General features: G+C 38.1%; 1 protein-coding gene across 1 annotated transcript in view; it reads left to right on the top strand.

Annotated features, from left to right (window-relative positions):
* Positions 1 to 22,336, top strand: part of ATXN10 (ataxin 10) — a 225,650-nt gene that overhangs the window by 37,432 nt on the left and 165,882 nt on the right. Inside the window, exons 4-5 of the mRNA XM_037847617.1 lie at positions 6,690 to 6,786; positions 8,726 to 8,884. Of these exons, the coding sequence (XP_037703545.1) occupies positions 6,690 to 6,786; positions 8,726 to 8,884 (256 nt within the window). The remainder of the gene's footprint in view (positions 1 to 6,689; positions 6,787 to 8,725; positions 8,885 to 22,336) is intronic.

Below are 22,336 nucleotides of genomic sequence, written 5' to 3'. Positions count from 1 at the left end.
TCCAGTTGATTGAATTCTCTCATTGCAGAAGGCACTCCCTTCATTGATATAATCAGCCACAGATGCAGTCTGTTGACTGATGTCCTTGCAGTATTGATTAAGGCCAGTGCTTGCTTGACCAGACGCCTGGGCACCATCACCTGGTCAAGTTGACACATGAACCTAACCATCACAGGCAGGGTTTGTTGTGTGTGTGTGTGTGTGTGTGTTTTGTTTTTGTTTTTGTTTTTAATTTTAAACTTTGCTTTGGAATAATTTCAGATTTATAGAAAATTTGCAAAAAGAGTACAAATAGTTCTCAAATACCCTTTACCCAGCTTCCCATGCTGTTAGCATCTTATGTAACCATAACCATGGTATGTTTATGAAAACTACAAAAGTAACGTGGGTACAGTATTATTAGCTAAACTATAGGCTTTATTCGGATTTCACCAGTTTTTTCACTGATGTCATTTTTCCTTTCCAAGGTCCAAGCCAGGACACCACATTGCATTTGGTTGTTATGTTGATATTGACTGCCTTTTCATGTGCTTATTAGCCATTTGTGTGTCCTCTTTGATGAAATGACTATCCGTATGTTTTACTCATTTTTTAATGGGGCTGTGTGTAGTCCTGTTGAGTCATTAGAGTCTTTATATATTCTAGATATAAATCCTCTGTCAGCTGTGATTTAGGAATATTTACTCATGGATTGTCTTTTCATTTTCTTAATGAACATTATTTCTTAATGGTACCTGTTGTAAATAACAGCTTTATTGAGATATAATCTATATACCATGAAATTTGCTCTTTTAGAGTGTATGTTTGCGTGGTTTTAGTATATTCACAGTTGTGCAGCTATCACCACTATCTAAATCCAGAACATTTTAATCACTCCAAAAAGAAACCCTGTACCATTAGCAGTCACTCCCACTCTTCTCCCTCCGCACCAGGGCAACCGCGCATCTCCTTTCTGTCTCCATAAATTTGCCTGCCCTTGGACATTTCATGTAAATGGAATCATACAAGAGGTGATTTTTTTTTTTTTTTTTTTTTTTTTTTAGAATTCTCTCCCATTCTGTGGAATTTTCATAGGGATTATGTTGAATATATAGATCAATTTGGGAGAATTATCATCTTAACAATATTGTCTTCTAGTCTGTGAACCTGGAACAGCCTCCATTTATTTAGATCTTTACTTTTCAGTTGTGTCAATTTTAAGTAGGTGCCTTGTGTTTATACGCATAGTTGGAAGGGTATTACTGAGGCAAGAGAGAAAGTGGAAGTTAAGTGATATTTCTTAACAACTTGGAAAAAGCTAGGGAAATTATTTAAATTTTAGCAATGGAATTTGGATTCAACAGTGAAACGTGAAAACTTTTTTCAAGCATGTTAGCTCAAACCTAATATAATGTTTTAAAACATATATTGGTTTTAATAAAGTGCGTGTACTATCTTTTTTTTTTTGTTTTAACCAGAGTGGTTGTAGGTTTACAGAAAAATCAAGAAGTACAGCGTTCCTGTCAATGTCTCCCCCCTCCCCCCAGTTTTCCCTATTAGCAACATTTTGCATTAGTGTGGTACCTTTGTTACAACTGAGGATACATTATTATTATAGTTATAATATTAACTGTAATCCATGGTTTACATTAGGGTTCACTCTTGGAGTTGTACATTCTGTTTTGGTCACATATCTACTGTACCATCATTTGGCTGTTTCTCTGTGAGAATCATATTCTAGGTAGATTTTTAGCTGAGTTTCTGTGCTAGTTTTTTGTTACCACCCTTGAGTTAAGAACTGTAATTACTTTGCCAAAATAATATTTAGAGTATTATTTTCAGGGAATAATTGCAGTGGTGTGACGAATATATTATGCTCATCAAATTTTATGTAAACACAAGCATGAGTTATTTTAATTGAGTTATTGGTGTTGTTTTTGGCCCTTACTCTTTTCTAATCTGTAAAAATAATGTTGGGATTTTTGAGAGGCTTTGTAGCATTTGCAATATTTACATAAAGACCAGTTGATAACCTGTTTGGTAACAGTAAATTATCATCTGTGCTTGTCTGGGGTTTTCCTTTATTGTTTCTGGGACATCTTTAAACCCTTTTCCTTTCCAGAATTGTGCTCTGATTCAGAGCACAAATTTTTAGTTGCTTGATGGATTGTTGGGCCATTTGGCTTTCAGACCTACTTATATTGTTTGCTTTTTTGTGTGTTGAATTAAATTTTACAAGGATTTGAGTGTTAATATTCTAAAATATTCAGTAGAAACATAGAAGTCTTTTTAAACTATGGGTTATTTGAATAAAAATGAGGTTATTATTTTTCCATTATAAATATTCTATATTATTTTATTACAGAAATTCAGAAAAGTGAAAGAAGAAAAATAATCATTACTCTGTACATATGCCATATAAGATGAACACTTGATTATTTTGGGGTGTCAGTGGTCATTTTTCAGTATGTGTGAGTAACGGGTGTGAATATGTACTTACAGAATCTTTCTTTTAGATTATAAAATTAACTTAATTCAGTTTTCCAGTTGTTGGCTCATTGTTTTCTTTGCATACCCTCCCCCCTTTTTAAAAAAAATTTCAGTGTTTTGATTTTTTACCATAATTTCACAATTCTTCGAGAAACTGTTTGTTGAGTTCCTGTTATCAGTGGCTGGCTCAGGCACGCTCCACACCTTGTCCTTTTCAGCCCTCATGGCCACTTTGCCTTTCAGGTATTGGAGCCATCTTCACGCACAGCCAGGGCCTGGGCATTATCACTAAGTGGAAACTGAGGTGGCGAAGGATGGGAACTGGGGGCTGGCTCAGCAGGCTTGCCCCCTTTTTAGAAAAGCAGAGACCTCGAAAGTTTAAGGGATTTCAGTAGCACACACGTCGCTCCAGCTTCCTGGTGGGAACTCCTTTAAGCTGGGCAAAGCCTTTCATTGCAGCTCACGCTCTGGTTACTTTTTATCTTTCTTGCTTTGCCTTGATTCCTGTTCTGGAGGAAGAGTCATCTCTGTTTTGCTAATCCTGGTTCTGCCACTCAACAGACTTTATGACTGTGGGCAAGTTACCTGGCCTGTCTGGGCTGGGGTTTACTCATTTGTAAAACGAGGATAATATTAATACTTCGTTAGGTTGTTAGGGGAATTAAATGAGATACTACAACTGGAACACAGCGGGTAGCATGCAGTGTATGCTCAGTAGATGTTGGCTTTCCCATTTGTAGTATCGTCACCACTGTGTCCTAGTTACTCTTCCCAGTGCTGTGTTCACTCTGGTGGTTTGTTCTCAGAAGTGTCACGCTGTCTCCCTTCCAGACCTTTCCACGTGATGTTTCCTCTGTGTGGAGTACAGCTCTGGCCCCAGCACTAACCACTTTAAAAACTGTTGGCAAACAGAAGGTCCCGGGCACTGACCCTTCAGGATGGACTCCAGGGGTGGTGCTGCCGGGCCTGGTGGGCTGAGGCTTGGTCAGGCATTGGCCTTTCAGTTGTGGGTGTGTGTCCTGAGGCGGTCATCGGGGTCGCGGTGTCAGAGCTGCCGGGTATTGGCTGTTACCTCGGGGTAGTGTAGGACCTTATGAACTCTGGGTTTTAAGCCGAGCTGCCTGGTTTGAATTTTGACTGGCCCTCTTACCAGCTGCTTGACCTGGGGCAATTTCCTTAGTCATTGTCTCCATTTTCTTACCTGTAAAATGGAGATAAATGTACCTCATTGTGAAAATTAAATCAGGTCATTCACATAAAGCCCCTGGAATGGTGCCTCTCCAGTGAGCACGTCATCCACGCTCGCCCTCTGTACCCGGCGCTGCGATGCTGGGCCGGGGGTCCACAGGCGACACTGCTGCTCTGCGCTCAGCTGGAAACTGGAAGGGAGGCAGGGAAATAAGGGCTTGCTCCCCATTAGTGTTTCCCTAGTGACAGCCGCTCATCCCGGGGAGCTGCAGCTTCTTCCACCACCGCCGGAAAGCCTCCTCGCCTGCACTTAGCAGTGTCAGGAGCAGCCGGAGCGGGCCTTCCTCGTGCTTCAGGGGCGTCCTCAGTAACCGGGCAGCCCCTTCCCCGGAGAGTGGCTTCCGGCTCCCAGGGTCTCAGAACTGACCTTGGACTTTGAGCCGCAAGGGCGGCCGCTGCTTCCTAGAGCCTCGAGCTCAGTATTCTCTCAGAGTTGCTTTTTCAATTCAACCAATTCCTGGGATTAAATTTTCTTTGTTAGAAAACTAGTTTGGCTTCTCTTTGCGTGACTTGGTCCCGACTAATTGGGCTATTGTTTAGTCTCTTCTAAGGCTTGTCCTTCCTTGCTGCCATCTTCTCTTGATTCTACTGGGACCCTCCTTCTTCCTTCTCTCCTTCTCTGTCCCTCCGTTCCTCCCTTTTGTCCATCTACTCTGCACCAGCTACGGTACAACCAGGAGAAGGAAACTACAGTGTAATTTGAACAGGGAAGATTTAATATAAAGAAGTATTAACCGTAACAAGGGATTGCAGGAGCTAGGCACTGCACTTAAACTTATTTTAAATGCCCTCTATCTAATGGAGGACCGGAATCTCTGGAATATAAGGGATTTTAAAGAACCTTTTTTTCCTGTTTTATTATATCCTCACAAACACTTCGTTATTTTCTGCCCTAAATATTTGCTGATCTGGTGGGTGTGTAGTAGAATCTTATGGTTTTCCCATGGGGATGTGCACCTTTTCATATGTTTTTTGGCCTTTTGGATATCTAATTTTTCAAGTATCTATTCAAGTTCTGTATTCAATTTTTATATTGGTTTGTCTTTTTTTGATTTATAAGCGCTCTTTTAATACATTCTATATGAGTCCTTTGTCTGTTAAATGTGTTTCCCATGTATTTCCTCTTCTTTGGTGGCTTTTTTTGTTTGTGCTTTGGCATTTTGCAATCCTTGTGGTATCTTTTGAGAATAAAAATGTTATTTTTAATTAAGTCCTTTTTATTAATATATATATTTTTAGTTTTTAAGGGGAGAAACTTAATTTCAATGAATATATTTTTCTATCAGTAGTGTTTTTTGTGTCCTCTTTAAACTTTTTTCTTATTCTCCTTTGTTGTTTTCTAAATGCTTTCTGTTTTTGCTTTTTGTATTTAAGTCAGTTATTGGGCTTAAATTTTCTGTCATGTGAGGAAGGAGTCCAATTTCATTTCTTCCTACTGATACCCAGTTGTTCCAGTACTATTTTTGAACACACCATCTTTTCCTCAGTGATCTGCTGTCCCACCTTTCTCATTATCAAATGTCAATATAGTTTTGGTTCTTTTCTTGTTCCAGTCTATTCTACTGGTCTTTTTATCTATTCCTGCTCCAGTACCACACTCTCTATCTATAATTGCTTACTGTCTTGGAAAAACAAATCCTTTTTTAAAGATACTGATTTTTTTGTCTGCTTGTTTTATAAATTATAAAAGGTCTATTTTAATTGCCCATTTGATTTTGCATTTTTCTGTTTCTTCTATACCTTTAGTAATTTTTCCTATATGTATTTGAGACCATGTTATTAGGTACATCCCAATTTAAATAATATCTCTGGTGAATTAATCATTCTGAATTACTTTTTAAAAAATCTCAGTGATACATTTTTTCTTCAGTTTTTTATGTCTAATTTTAATGAATTTTTGGCTTCCTTTTTAGGTTGGTATTTGCCTAGGATATCTTTTTTCTGGTCTTTACCTTTTAATATTCTGTAGCCTTAAGTTTTAGATAGGTCTGTTTAAATAGCATGTGGTTCAGTCAGGAAGATTAGGACTTGCCAGTCGTAAAGCAAACCTGAGTACACTGGATGTATATACCAGCACCTATTAAATTTAATCCTGCTGTTTTCAGGAAGGTAAGAATAGATGTATATTGCCTACTGGTAATTATAGAAGGAAATCTTCAAATTTAAATTTTTCCCAGGAGGGCACTCAACAACTTATGTAGATTATCACAACTATAGAAGATTTAGTCTGAAGCACAGTTGTGCTAAAACTGGTTTTATGGCTATAACCCTGACCACAAAGAGCCAGTGCTTATTCTGAAATCTGTACAGTAAGAAAGTTGCACATTGTATTCCAAACAAGTATTGGTTTTACTGGTATCTTAGAACCTTACTCTGTTGAAGTGATTCTTAGCTGAACATTATGTCTGTTGTAATACTGATAAACGTTTCCACTTTTGTTATTTATTAGTGGTATCTTTTTTTTGAAGTGTCAAATCTTGTGACTTTAAAGTAAAATATTGCAATTAAAATGACATCATTTATGAGAATTCCTTGAATAACATTTGAAACATTAAGGGTTGGTTTTAAGTCAGATCAAAGAATCGATAAACGGTAAATTTATTGTAACTGAAAAAAAAAATAGCATGTGGTTAACGTTTTAAAAATCTGTCTAAAAGTAACTATCTTTTAATGGGAGCACATATACCAATTATGTTTAATGTAATTACAGGCATATCTGTGTTTACTTTTATTATCTTATTTAAGAAGTTAATTAATTTGTATAGAGTACATTGTTTTGGTGTGGCATTTTAGTATTGTTGTCATGCCCAAAGTTTCATTGTGGAGAGACACCTTTATGTTAAAAGAAGCAAACAAAAACTTCCTCTTTAATAACATGGGGCATATTTTTTCTCAAAATGCAACTATTCATTTTGTATTTAAAAGATACTGTTTTAATCATATATTTCCTTTTTGCTTTGGTACATTCTCAGCTTTTCGCTGTGGCCTGCAGTTTTTAGGCAACATTGCCTCACGGAATGAAGAATCCCAGTCTGTTGTTTGGGTGCACGCTTTCCCAGAACTCTTCCTGTGAGTATATTGTTACAGATTTTTCTAACTTCTGAAAAGATTGAGATTGTGTTATTATATTACTTTGCAGTTCAAAAATAGGAGAAACTAACCTTTGCTGATAGCAGTCAGGATCCTGGTTATTCTTGGTGGGTGGTGGCGGTATGCACCCAGGTGCCGACTGGGAGTGAGCACGGGGGAGCCTTCCTGGGCAGTGCGTACACAGCTGCAGCCACACCTGCAGATTTGTTTAGCTGTACACTGAAGATGTGTGCCCTTTATTGTATGTCAGTTTTACTCAAATTAAGAAAACAGAGGTTGTGGTTAAAGTAGGTAATACTGTCAAGGACACTGAAATTGATAAGGAAAAATATTAAGCATAGAGCACCGGATATGGCAGAAGTATGGACAGTTAATTTATGAGCACTTTTTGTATGCTCAGCACAGTGCTATATGTTTTGGTAGATGTGGAGAATTGTAAGATGTGGTAAATCAACCCATTTAGCCACAATGGATCGTGGTAGTTTTCCTGGTGGTTTGCTACCTTTTTATCTGGTTCTGTTGGTTCACAAGAAATTGAGCATTGAGGTAGAAGGCGAGCAGGTAACGGAGGCAGGATAGTGTCCCGGAAGAGGCCCCGTCTGGGAGTGGGAGCCTGGCTTCTAGACTGGGCTCCGGTGCCAGCAGATGCAGTGACTACTGGTGGCAACAGTGATAGAAGCACAAAGCAGCAGCTTTACTTGAATGCCCTACATTGGGCATTTTATGTCTGTTTTCCCTGTTTCTTTCAACAGCCCTGCAAGGTAAGTGGCATTGTCCCGGTTTTGGCAGATGAGGGAATTGAAGCTTGTCACTGACCAGTGGCCTGGCTGGAATATTAGCCTGGTGCTCTCTAGAGCCAAAGCATACACTCTTTCTAAGCACCAGGCTGCCGACACATCTGTCCAGTGCGGTGTTAGGGTCAGGGGAACTCTGCTGTCACTTCGAGCTTCAGATTCCTACAAATATTAGAGTTGGTGGTATGTAAATGCCTATTATCCTTATGAATAATAATAATTGAAGAATTATGGGATTCAAGCTGCAGAAATCGCAGTTGCTTGTATTTGAGAATTCATCGCTTTAAAACATTTTGGGCACTTATTCTCTGTCAAGTTCTGTGCTAGATGATTGGAATGCAGGTGTAACTTAGAGATATTCACTGCCCCCCAAAGAGCCCATATATCGATGGGGGAGATAAAGGAATGGGCAGGTACCTTATACTGTAACATCTGGTGTAACCAGGGTAAATCCAGGGTTCAAAAGAAAAACGGAGGAGAAGCTGACCCCGGAACAGGTTCTGGGACTGCAGGAGCGGCAGCAGTTTACCTCGTGGGGCCCCTTCCACTCATCATCTCATTGCATCCTCACAAAAGGTGGGAAGGGCTTGTGGTTGTATTTCGTTTCTAATATCAGAAAACATACTGACAGAGGTTATGGGACGTCCCTCTTGATGTGTTTGTGAGACAGATTTGAATTCCAGCTCTGGCAGTATGGGCTTGGCGCCCTTGGGCAGTAAAGTTACTTTGTCTCTCTGAACCTCGGTATCCACCTTCCTAATCTGTACCATGAGGATAGTACTTCCCCCAGAAGAGGATTATGAAGTTTAAATGAAAAAATGAAAATGAGCATTTTAATGCTTTATAAATTAATCTTCTCATCTTTTTCATGAATCAAATTTTGTTTTTTTTCTTCTTCTGGTCATATTGGGTACGTTTTTAATATAACTTTTATATTTTGCTCTCTTCAGTTGTTTTTTTTACAGTAAATTAGGTACTTGCTTCAAAGTATTGCAATTTTTCATGAATCCTTAAAAATAACAGTATGTATTGAATTTGTTAACCGGATTATTATTACTTGTTTTATAATCCTATTTTGTCATGTTACTAACTTAGGCTAACAATGTCATTTCTTTATTTTGAAGGACTTGCTTAAATCATCAAGACAAAAAAATTGTTGCCTATTCTTCAATGATTTTGTTCACATCCCTTAATCCTGAAAGAATGAAAGAACTGGAAGAAAACATCAATATTGCAATTAGTGTCATAGAAGCTCACCAAAAGCAGCCTGAATCAGAATGGCCGTAAGTGTCTTTTAAAAACTTGAATTGCTTAAAAACATTCTGATAGGTCACTTTCCTTACAGATGGCTTTAAAAATTACATTTTTCATTCATTTCTAAAAAGATCACTGATTCTTATTCCAGTTCACGTGAGTGAATTTGTGTAGTAATTTCTTCATTCGAAAAATACTGAGTGTCTACTGAGTGCAGTGCAAATTGCCAGAGGTTACCCTCAAATTGCTGATAGTCTCAGGGAGGTAAGACCCAAGTAAAGAGTTGGATTACGATAGGAGAGTTGAATAGTTAAAGCTTAACACCTATTAACAGAAGAAGAAAAGTTGCTTGGCAGAACCTGGAGACCTTCAAAAGAGGCGCCGTGAGGTTTGAGATGGGCCTTGAAGGACGAGGAGAATTTTTTAAGATGGTGAAGAGGAGGGGAACAGTATTCCTAATGTAAGAAAAAATAGTGTGAAAATGTGCAGGGGACTTTGGAGTATACAGATCTTCCTAGTGTAAGAAAAAATAGTGTGAAAGTGTACAGGGCACCTTGGGGTATACAGCTCTTCCTAGTGTAAGGAAAGATAGTGTGAAAATGTGCAGGGCACTTTGGGGTATACAGATCAGACCACTGTGGCTGCTGCAGAAGGTTCATTGAAGATTGGAGGTTGATATGTGTCTCGTGGCCATTCATTCAGATGAGAAATTCACTGCCGTTCAAAATGTTTTCCCCCTATAACTCTGCTTGCTTTTAAGTTTTTTTCTTTGGCTTTTCAGAAGTGTAATAATGATGTGTCTTACCATGAATTTCATTGGGTTTATCCTGTATGGGGTTCCCTCAACTTCTTGAATCTGTAGGTTTATGCCTTTCAACACATTTTGGAAATTTTCAGCCGTTATTTGTTTGAATAGTTTTTCAGCCCACCTGCTTTGTCCTCTCCTTCAAGGACTCCGTGTCAAGCAGGCACACAAGGAAAGGCAAGGCCAAGGCGAAGGCTTGACTGATTTGACCAGTAAAAATACAGTGAGATACTTTTAGACTTAGTTTATTACTTGCTTGGACAGAGAACAGTATAAGCTAAAGAGACCAGCTCCTGTGATCCTTGTCTCATGCACCGCAAGGGCCAAACTGAAACCAAATGGGCCGCATGACCTTCTTGGAAATTGTGAGAAACTCTGTTGCTAATGAGCCAATTCTCAACTGCAGCTGAGTGGTTCTATGTCCTGGGGAAGGACGGGCTAGAATCGGAACCTGTCCCATGAGAGCCTCTCAGGGAGATGGAGAGGTCAGGAGGGGAGAGCGCAGAGGCTCAGCTCAGGCCTGCCACCGTCTCTTGTTCCGGGAGGAACAGGATCACAGAGCATTCTGCCCTGGCTCAGACTGGCTGCGGTTTCAGCTTTTGCCTGCCTGGCCTGTGCGGAGATGTGTGAGGTCACCGGGGCACCTGGTGGAGCCGCTCTCCAGCACTCTGATGATACAAATGTTGGTCTTTTCTTGTCCCACAGGTCCCTGAGGCTCTTGTGTATTTCTTTTTCCCCCAGTCTTTTCTCTTTCTCTCTTTCTGATTGGGTAAATTATATTGAACTTTCCTTAAGTTCACTGTTTCTGTCATCTCCATTCTATTATTGAGATCATCCAGCAAGTTTTTTTATTTCATTTATTAGATTTTTCAGTTCTGTAACTTCCATTTGGTTCCTTTTTCTAACTGCTATTTTTTTTGCTGAGGTTTTCTGTTATTTCATTTGTTTTGAAAGGATTCAGAATTACTTGTTAAAGCTATTTTGTGTTGACTACCTTAAAATCTTTGTCAGGTATTTTTGACACTATCTAATTCCAAAACACTTTTATCTCCTCAAAAAGAAACCACTTATTCATTTGCTGGTCACTCCCCACTCTTCCTTCCCCCAGTACCTGGTTGTCACTAATCTACCTTTTGGCTATTATGAATAATGCTATAATGAAAATTTTATATGTGTTTTTGCATGCATATATGTTTTCATTTCTTTTGGGTATATACCTAGGAGTGGAATTGTTGGGTCATATGGTAACTCAATAACTTTTTGAGGAACTGCCGAACTATTTCCAAAGGGGCAGCATCATTTTACATTCCTACCAGCAGTGTATGAGGGTTCCAGTTTCTCTGCATCCTAAATCAACATTTGATACTGTCTTTTTCATTATAGCCCTCCTCATGGGTGTGATATTGTATCTCATTATGGTTTTGATTTGCTTTTCTCTGGTGACTAATGGTGTTGAGCATCTTTTCATGTGTTCATTGGCCATTTATGTATCTTCTTTGGAGAAGTGTCTGGTCAGATCCTTTGTGCATTTTTAAATTGGGCTATTCCTCTCTTTATTGTTGAGTTTTAGGAGTTCTTTATATATTCTTGATTGTAGTCTCGTTTTAGAAAAATGACTTGGAAAAATTTTCTCCCATTCTGTGGGTTGTTTTTTCACTTTCTTGATGGTGTCTTTGGAGCACAGTAGTTTTAAATTTTGATGAAGTCCAGTGTATCTGTTTTTTCTTTGGTTGCTTGTGTTTTGGATGTCATGTCTATGAAACCATTGCCTAATTCAAGGATGAAGATCTAAAAGAGTTTACAGTTTTACTCTCATTTTTAAGTGTCTGAGACATTTTGAATTAATTTTTGTAAATGATATGAAGTTGGATCAAACTTTATTGTTTTGCATGAGCATATCCAGTTGTGCCAGCATCATTTGTTGAAGAGACTATTCTTTCCTTCATTAAATTGTCTTGATGCTCTTGTTGAAAGTCTGTTGATCATAAATATAAGATTTTTTTTCCCCCTGGACTCTCAATTCTATTCCATTAATCAATATGTCTGTCACCTTCACTCTTCTTTTTCCAAGATTGTTTTGGCTATTTGGGGTTCCTTGCATTTCCTTGCAAATTTTAGGATCAGTTTTTAATTTGTGCAAAAAGTCAGCTGGAATTTTTTTGCATTGAATCTGTGGGTCAATTTGGGGAATGTTGCCCAAGCTTAAGTTTTCCCATTATGAACAGGCAATATCTTTCCATTTTATTTAGGCCTTTTCTAATTTCTTTAGTGATGTTTGGTAGTTCTTAGGGTATAAGTCTTGGATGCCTTCTGTTAAACTCATTCCTGAGTATTCTTTTTTTATTTTATTGTAAATAGAACTGTTTTTGTTTGCAGATTATTCATTGCTAGTGTATAGTTGCAGATTGATCTTTGCTGAACTCTTATGTTATTAGTTCTAATAGGTTTTTTTGTGTGTGTATTCTGTAGGGTTTTCTATATACAAGATTATATCATCTGCAAGTAGGTATAGTTTTACTTCTTTCTTTCTAATTGGGATATTTTTATTTCTTTATCTTGCCATTGGTTCTGGCTAGAACTTCCAGTACAGTGTTGAATGGAAGTGTCCAGAGAAGATACCTGTTTGTTTGTTTTTTCTGATATTAGAGTGGAAGCTTTTGGTTTTTCACCATTGAGTATGAAGTTAGCTCTGGTTTTTTCATAGATTAAGATAAGGAAGGTTTTTTCTTTTCCTAGTTTATTGAGGATGTTGGGTTTTTCATGTGGTTTTTGTACTATAGTCAATCTGGAGTATTACTAGTGATTAATTTTCTTGTGTTAAACCCAACTTTGCATTCCTGGGATAAATCTCACTTGGTCATGGTATAGAATATTTTTTATTATATTGGATTTGGTTTGCTAATATTTTATTGAGTGTTTTTACATCTATATTGATTAGGCATACTAGTCTGTGGTTTCCTTTTCTTGTAATGTCATTGTCTGGTTTTGGTATCAGTTTAACCCTGGCCTCACAGAATGAGTTGGGAAGTGTTTCCTTGTATTCTGTTATTTTTGGAAGAGTTTGTGAAGAATTTGTGTTAATTCTTCTTTAAGTGTTTGTTAGAATTTACCGGTGAAGCCGTCCAGTCCTGGGTTTTTCTTTGTGGGAAGTTTTGTTTTTTTTTGTTTTTTTCAATTCAGTTTATTGAGATATATTCACATACCATACAGTCATCCATGGTGTACAATCAACTGTTCACAGTACCATCTTATATAATTGTGCATTTATCACCCCAATCTATTTTTGAACATTTTCCTTGCACCAGAAAGAATCAGAACAAAAAATAAAAATAAAAAAAGAACACCCAAATCACCCCTCCATCCCACCCTATTTTTCATTTAGGTTTTATGCCCATTTTTGTACTCATCCATCCATACACTGGATAAAGGGAGTGTAATCCACAGAGTTTTCACAATCACACTGTCACCTCTTGTAAGCTACATTGTTATACAGTCGTCTTCAAGAGTCAAGGCTACTGGGTTGCAGTTTGGTAGTTTCAGGTATTTACTTCTAGCTATTCCAGTGCATTAAAACCTAAAAAGCATTATCTATATAGTGCATAAGAATGTCCACCAGAGTGACCTCTCGACTCCATTTGAAATCTCACAGCCACTGAAGCTTTATTTTGTTTCATTTCAATCCCATGATACCGGGTCTAGATTCTTCCCTGGAGTCATATCCTGCGTTGCCAGGGATATTTACACCCCTGGGAGTCAGGTCTGTGGGAAGTTTTTTTATTTAATTTATTTTTATTTTTTGTTATTAAACTCAGTTTTACTGAAATACATTCACACACCATACAATTATCCATGGTATACAATCCACTGTCCACAGTATGATAACATAGTTATGCGTTCATCACCACAATCTATCTCTGAACATTTTCCTTACATCAGAAAGAACCAGAGCAAGAATAAAAAATAAAAGTGAAAAAAGAACACCCAAATCATCCCCCCATCCCACCCCATTTGTCCTTCAGTTTTTCTCCCCATTTTTCTACTCATCCATACACTAGATGAAGGGGGTGTGATCCACAAGGTCTTCACAATCACACTGTCACCCCTTGTAATCTGCATTATTATATAATTGTCTTCAAGGAGTCCAGGACTACTGGGTTGCAGTTTGGATAGTTTCAGGTATTTGCTTCTAGCTAGTTCCAATACATTAAAAGCCTAAAAGGTGTTATCTATATAGTGCATAAGAATGTCCACCAGAGTGACCTCTCGACTCCATTTGAAATCCCTCAGCCACTGAAACTATTTCGTCTCATTTTGCATCCCCCTTTTGGTCAAGAAGATACTCTCAGTCCCACGATGCCGGGTCCAGATTCATCCCCGGGAGTCATATTCTGCATCGCCAGGGAGATTTGCAACCCTGGGAGTCGGGTCTGTGGGAAGTTTTTGATTACACTAATTTGGTCTCTCCTTGTTCTAGGTCTGTTCAGATTGTCTGTTTCTTTTTGTTTCAGTTTCCATAGTTTTATCTTTCTAGGAATTTGTCTGTTTTGCCTAGGTTGTTAAATTGGTTGGCCCACAATTCATCATTATTTGCCCTTAAATTCCTTTTTATTTCTGTGAAATCGGGTGTAATGTTCCCTCTTAATTCCTGATTTTAATCATTTGAGTTTTCTTTTTTCTTTGTTGGTCTAACTAAAGGTTTGCTGGGGTGCTTTGCTTTTTTCAAAGTACCAACTTTTTTTTTCCCTCTGTTAATTTTCTATTCTCTGCTTCATTTATTTCTGCTTAACCTTTACTGTTTCTTTCCTTCTGCTTGCTTCAAGTTTGGGATTCTCTTTTTTTATCCTAGTTTTCTGAGTTAGAAGGTTAGGTTATTAACATAAAATCAAATTCTTTTTTTTATATAGGCATTTATATCTATACATTTTCTTGTAAGAATGGCTTTAGCTGCGTCCCATAAGTTTTGATACACTGTATTTTCATTTTCATTCAACTCGAAGTATATTTTTATGTGCCTTGTGATTTCGTCTTTAATTCATTGGTTATTTAGGGGTGTGTTGTTTAATTTTACATATCTGTGTATTTCCTACATTTCCTTTTGTTTTCTATTTTCCTTCCATTGTGGTAGAGAATATACTTTGAATGGTATCAGTCTTTTAAAATTTATTGAGACTTTGTTTTTGTGTCCTAACTTATGGTCCATCACAGAGAATGTTTCATGTGCACTTGACAAGAATGTGTGTTTTGCTATTGTTGGGTGGAGTGTTCTATGGATGTCTGTTAGGTGTAGTTGGTTTATAGTGTTTAAATATTCTCTTTCCCTTTTGCTCTTCTGTCTAGGTGTTCTATCCATTACTGAAAATGGATTATATTCTATTTCTTCTTTCAGTTCTGTTTGTTTTTGCTTCACTTATGATTAGGCTCTGTTTTTAGGTGTGTGTGTGTGCGCGTGTGCGTGTGTGTGTGTGTATGTATATATATGTTTATAATTGTTATGTCTTCTGAATGAATTGACTCTTATCATTATAAAATGTTATTTTTTGTCCCTGGTAACAATTTTTGTCTTAAAGTTTCTTTTGTCTAATATCAGTATAGCCACTGCCTTTTTTTGGGTTATTGTTTACATGGTGTGTCTTTTTCCATTCTTTAATTTCAACCTGTTTGTATCTTTGAACCTAAAGTGTGCCTCATGTAGACAGCATATACATGGGTTGTGGTTTGATTTTTTAAAATCCATTCTGCCAATTTTTGTCCTTTGATCAGACTATTTAAACTATTTACACTTAATGTAATTAATAATATAGGATTTACTTATCATTTTGCTATGTCTTTTTAATGTCTTGTATCTTTTTTTCCTCTTCTTTTGTGTACCATTTCAATTCTCTTGTCTTTCTTTTACTTCTTTTGTTGTTGTTATTTTCTTAGTGGTTGCCCTTGGGATTACAATTAACATATTAATTTTTAACAATCTAGTTTAGATTATACCAACTTAATTTCAATAGTATATAAAAACTTTGCTCCTATGTAGCTCCATTTCCTTTATCCTCTGTGCTATTATTGCCATACAAATCACATTTTTATACATTGTAAGTCTATTAACACAGCTTTATAGTTATTCTTTCATGTAGTAATATTTTAAATCAGGAGAAAAATTTATACCAAAAATTCATTTATGTTGACTTTTATATTTACTTATTCATTTATGTTGAATTTATTTATTTATTTATTTATTTAGATTGTTCATATACCATGCAGTTGTCCAAAGATCCAAAGTGTACAGTCAGTTGCCCATGGTACCATCATACAGCTGTGCATCCATCACCACAATTAATTTTTTTTTCAATTTTTGGAACATTTCCATTACTCCAGAAAAGAAATAAAGACAAAAAAAGGAAACTCAAATCCTCCCATATCCCTAACCACCTCCCCTCCATTATTGATTCATAGTTTTGGTATAGTACATATGTTAATGTTGATGAAAGAATGTTAAAATACTACTAAGTGTAGTATATAGTTTGCAATAGGTATAAATTTTTTTCCTATATGCCCCTTGTTCCAGTTTGCTAATGCTTCTGTAATGCAAAACACCAGAAATGGGTGGGCTTTTATAAAGGGGGTTTATTTGGTTACACAGTTACAGTCTTAAGGCCGTAAAGTGTCCAAGGTAATGCATCAACAATCAGGTACCTTCACTGGAGAATGGCTGATGGCATCCGGAAAACCTCTGTTAGCTGGGAAGGCACGTGGCTAGCATCTGCGCCAAAGTTCTGGTTTCAAAATGGCTTTCTCCCAGGACATTCCTCTCTAGGCTTCAGCTCCTCAAAATATCACTCTTAATTGCTCTTGGGGCATTTGTCCTCTCTTAGCTTCTCTGGAGCAAGAGTCTGCTTTCAAAGGCCATCTCCAGAATGTCTCTGTAAGCTGAAGCTCCTCTCTCAGTTCCAGTGCATTCTTCAAAGTGTCCCTCTTGGCTGTAGCAAGCTTGCTCCTTCTGTCTGAGCCTATATACTGCTCCAGTAATCAAGGCCCAGGCTGAATGGTTGGGGCCACGCCTCCATGGAAATTATCTCATCAGAGTTATCACCTACAGTTGGGTGGGTCACATCTCCATGGAAACACTCAAAGATTCCAATCTAATCAGCACTGAAACATCTGCCCCACAAGATTGCATCAAAGAATATGGCTTTTTCTGGGGGACATAGTACATTCAAACCGGCACACCCCTCTATTATTAACTTCTAGTTATAGTGTCATACATTTGTTCTAGTTCATGAGAGAGATTTCTGATATTTGTACAGTTAATCATGGACATTGTCCACCACAAGATTCACTGTTTTACACATTCCCATCTTTTAACCTCCAACTTTCTTTCTGATAACATATGTGACTCTGAGCTTACCCTTTCCACCACCTTCACACACCATTCAGCATTGTTAGTTATTCTCACAATATGCTACCATCACCTCTGTCCATTTCCAAATGTTTAAGTTCACCCTAGTTGAACATTCTGCTCATACTAAGCAACTGCTCCCCATTCTTTAGCCTCGTTCTATATCCTGGTAACTTACACTTCATGTCTATGAGTTTACAGACTATAATTAGTTCATATCAGTGAGACCCTGCAATATTGTCTTTATGTGTCTGTCTTATTTCATTCAATATAGTGCCCTCAAGTTTTCTTTATCAACCCATTTTTTTTTAAGATGGTTTTGTTCACACACCAAACATTCCATTCTAAGTAAACAATCGTTGGTTCCCTGTATAGTCACGTATTTATGTATTCAGCACCATTGCCACTATCTATATAAGGATATCTCCATTTCTTCCACAAAAAAGGAAAAGTCAAAGAAGGTAGAGGGACAAAAGAAAAAGAAACAAGAAAGAGAGAGAAAAACAAAACATGACAGCTAGAAAGCAACAAAAGGAAAGATATTATTAAACTGAAGTAGAATAAAGAGTCAGACAATATCACCAATGCCAGGAGTCCCATACCCTTCCCCTATGTACCCTGCCCCCCCGACAAATGCATTTAGCTTTGGTATGTTGTCTTTGTTATATTAAAGGAAGCATAATGCAGTGTTTCTGTTAATTATAGTCTCTAGTTTGCATTGATTGTATATCCCCCCCAATCCCACCCTATTTTTAACACCTTGCAGTGTTGATATTCATTTGTTCTACCTCATGTAAAAACATATTTATACCTTTTATTACAATCTTTGAGCACCCTAGGTTTCACTGAGTTATACAGTCCCAGTCTTTATCTTTCGTCTTTCGTTCTGGTGTCCCACATGGTCTTAACCTTCCTCTTTCAACCATGCTGACAGTCATCTTTGTTTAGTGTACCCACGTTGCTGTGCTACTGTCTCCCAAAATTGTGTTCCAAACCTCTCACTCCTGTCTTTTCCTTTCTATCTGCAGTGCTTCTTTTAGTGTTTCCTGTAAAGCAGGTATCTTGTTCACAAACTCTGTCATTGTCTGTTTGTCAGAGAATATTTTAAGTTCTCCCTCATATTTGAAGGACAGTTTTGCCAGATATGGGATTCTTGGTTGGTGGTTTTTCTCTTTCAGTATCTTAAATATATCACCCACTTCCTTCTTGCCTCCATGGTTTCTATTGAGAAATCCGCATAGTCTTATCAAGCTTCCTTTGTATGTGATGGATTGCGTTTCTCTTACTGCTTTCAGGATTCTCTGTTTGTCTTTGACGTTTCATAATCTGATCTTGAGTGTCTTGGTGTAGGCCTATTCAGATCTATTCTATTTGGGGTACGCTGTGCTTCCTGGATCCGTAATTTTATGTCTTTCGTAAGAGATGGGAAATTTTCATTGATTATTTCCTCTATTATTGCTTCTGCCCCTTTTCCCTTCTCTTCTCCTTCTGGGACACCAATGACACATACATTCCTGTGTTTCATTTTGTCCTTAAGTTCCTGGAGATGTTGCTCATATTTTTCCATTCTTTTCTCTGTCTGTTCTTCTGTGTGTAGGCTTTCAGGTGCCTTATTCGCCAGTTCCCGAGTGTTTTCTTCTGCCTCTTGAGATCTGCTGTTGTATGTTTTCATTGTGTGCCTTTCATCTCGTGTTGTGCTTTTCCTTTCTGTAGATTCTGCCAGTTGTGTTTTTGAACTTTTGATTTCTACCTTATGTATGCCCAGTGTTTTCATTATGTATTTCATCTCTTTTGCCGTATCTTCCCTAAATGTTTTGAATTGATTTAGTATTAGTTGTTTAAATTCCTGTATCTCAGTGGAAGTGGAAGTTTGTTCCTTTGACTGGGCCATAACTTTGTTTTTCTTTGTGTAGGTTGTAGTTTTCTGTTGTTTAGGCATCTGGTTTCCTTGGTTGCCCCAATCAGGCTCTCCCAAACCAGAATGGGCTCAAGTCTAGAGGGAAGCAATAGTATCTTTTTTCCCTGAGGGTGTCTTAGAAGATTGATGCACCCTGTGTGACCTGTGCTTTTTTGCCCAGCAGGTGGCGCCTGTCAGCCTGTCACTCCAGACTGGTGTAAGGAGGTGTGGCCCATGGCTGTTTTCCCCCAGGCTCTGGGGTCTGGTTCTGAATGGTAGTAGAGCTGGTCCCCACCTTTTTCCTCTTAGGGAAGATACCTCCCCTAGGGAGAGGTCATTAGCATTTGAATAGCCTTTCTGTCTGTGCTGTCTCCATCCTTGTCTGGGTTAGAGCACTGAGAACTGAAAATGGCTGAGGCTTTCTCCACTGAGCCGAAAGGACAGAAAGCCCCCTACAGGACCAGTCCGTGTCCACTCTCTGGCTCTCCAAGGTCAGTTGTCACCAAAAGTCTCCGTCTGCTTTTTGGGGATTCATAGCTTGAATTGAGCAGTCCACGCTTGTTAATTAAAACCCCAGGTGGAGCTCAGCTGAGCTATATTCGCTTGCTTGGAGAGTGCTGCTCTCTAGCACAGTAAGGCTTTGCAGTTTGGGCTGTGGGAAAGGGGGCTTCCTGACTTGGATTCGCAGTTTTTACTTACAGTTTTTATGCTGTGATCTTGGGCATTCCTCCCAGTTCAGGTTGGTGTATGATGAGTGGACAGTCACTTTTGTCCCCTGCAATTATTTTGGATTATTCCTGGGGGACTAACTAGCTTCCACTCCTCTCTATGCTGTCATCTTCTTCTATCTCCCCTATGTTAACTTTTCTGTTTACTTATATAGCTGCCTTAACTAATGTTCTTTGTATCTTCATGTAGATTTGAGTTACTGACTAGTGTCATTTCATTTTGGCCTGAAGGATTCCCTTTAGTATTTCTTGTAGGGCAGGTGTAGTAGCAACAGATTCTCTCATTTTTGATTATCTGGGTTGGTTGTCTTAAGTTTTCTCTCTGTCTCTCTCTTTATTGATATATAATTTACATAGCATAGAAATACTTTTAATATGAACAATTCAGTGATTTTTAATATATTCACAAATATGTGTGACCATCACCTATATTGAATTCCAGAACATTTTCATCACCTCCAGAAGAAACCCTGCGTCCATTAGCGGTCACTGCTTCCTCAACCTTCCCCCAGCCCCTGGCAACCACTAATGTGTGGGAAAGGCATAAGGGAGCTTTCAGGGTTCAGGTGGTTTCCATTTGTTGACCTTGGTTGTGGCCATGTGGGTGTGTTCCCTTTGTGACAATTCACTGAGGTATATTGTGATCTGTGTGATTTTCTCTATGTATGTTTTAGTTTAATAAAAATAAAAAAAAATCCAACCCATGAAAGCAGCTTTAAAATAATTAACAGTTTTATCATAAAATTGAGAAACTGTTCAGTAGTACAACATCAACTTCTGGTGGATTTTTTGCATTCTGATTTTTTCAGACTTGGCTGAGCCGGGTACTTTAGTTTTCTCTTCATTTATTTCCAAGCTGAAGTGATCTTTTTTTTTTTCCTGAAGTCCTAACACAACATTATCTGTATTTTAACAACCTGTCAATGAACTATATGTCCGTCTCATCCCTTCTATCATTGCTTTCTTTGACTGTTAGTTTTTATTTTAAAATTATTTTCATAGTCTTATGTCCCTCTCACTCAGTTGTCGGCTCCATACAGCAAGAATCATGTTTCATCTTCATAGGGCCTGAGGTTCTCAGGGCAGCAGGGGCTTGTACACTAGAGTTTTTACCCTTGTACTCCCAGTGGCTCATATTTCATAAAATACCTTTACTCAGAATTTGGAAGGTATTTTTGGTAGGTTCTGCATATGAGATGGTTAAATTGGCAGTTGTTTTTCTTTTAAAAGTTGACTCCCCCTGTTTTACTTAAAATCTGTTTTTGCATATGTTTTCCACATAATGGCTAGTGTGTTTAGGACACGGATTGTTTCCAAGTGTGGACCTCGAGCTGCGAGTAATCCCACTTGGATTTCACAGGTGAGGCATGACCTTTTTCAGTTTGGCCTCTTTCAGTATAAACTTTTATCATCCTGTTGAAATTAGACCTTATTTTCAACTTCTTATTTTTCTGAACCTTCATTTGTATTTAAATTTGCATTTGCACACAAACAGAAGTTGGTACATGAAAATATTATGAAATGCTTGACTTAGAAACCTCCATCAGTATGCAGTTCTTTCATAAACATGAAAGATGAATCATTGGAGCCAGCTCACTGAGAGAAATTTCCTGTAGCTGAATTCTCTTTTGTTTGTCAAGTTCCTGGAGTCTATGCTTTAACCATGTGCAATTTTTTAGCGCATTGAATAAAGGGCCACAAGTCATAAAGGGCAAAATATAAAATCTACTTCTGGATAACTCAAATCAAAGTTGTCAGAGTTCACTGTTCCGGTTTGCTAATGCTGCTGGAATGCAAAACACCAGAAATGGATTGGGTTTTATAAAAGGGGGTTTATTTGGTTACACAATTACAGTCCTAAGGCCATAAAACGTCCAAGGTAACACGTCAGCAATAGGGTACCTTCACTGGAGGATGGCCAGTGGTGTCCGGAAAACCTCTGTTAGCTAGGAAGGCATGTGGCTGGCGTCTGCTCTAAAGTTCTGGTTTCAAAATGGCTTTCTCCCAGGACGTTCCTCTCTAGGCTGCAGCTACTCTTCAAAATGTTACTCTCAGTTGCTCTTGGGCTTTTGTCCTCTCTTAGCTTCTCCATAGCAAAAATCAGTTTTCAACAGCCGTCTTCATACTGCCTTTCATCTGTAACTCCTCTCTTAGCTCCTGAGCGTTCTTCAAAGTGTCCCTCTTGGCTATAGCAAGAGTCTGGGCCTGTGTGGCTCTTTTTAAAGTACTCCAGTGATCCAATCAACACCCACCCCAAATGGGCAGGGTAACACCTCCATGGAAATTATCCAATCAAACATTTCACTCACAGTTGATTGAGTTGATACATCTCCATGGAAACACTCAGTCAAAGGATTCCAGTCTAATCAACACTAAATACATTTGCCCCACAAGATTGCGTCACAGAACATGGTGTTTTGGGGGACATAATACATCCAAACCAGCACAGTAACTATATGGAATGAAGACAAGAAAAAGAATGGAAAGGAGTAGTGGTAAGCCAGATTTATGTGAGATGAACTTTGCATTTGTAAACAAATAGTGAGATCACAAAAAATCCAGAGGCTTCTAACAAAATGGTTGTTTTCCAGTGTTAAATATGAACCCATCACTTAAAATGAGAGAAAACCCATGTTATGTCCTCCTTCCCCAACAATATGAGAT

The sequence above is a fragment of the Choloepus didactylus genome, chromosome 8 (genome assembly GCF_015220235.1).
Source record: "Choloepus didactylus isolate mChoDid1 chromosome 8, mChoDid1.pri, whole genome shotgun sequence".
In the NCBI taxonomy this organism is placed as follows: domain Eukaryota; kingdom Metazoa; phylum Chordata; class Mammalia; order Pilosa; family Megalonychidae; genus Choloepus; species Choloepus didactylus.
Note: the sequence above shows the minus strand (reverse complement) of the source record. Positions and strands in the feature narration are given on the sequence as shown.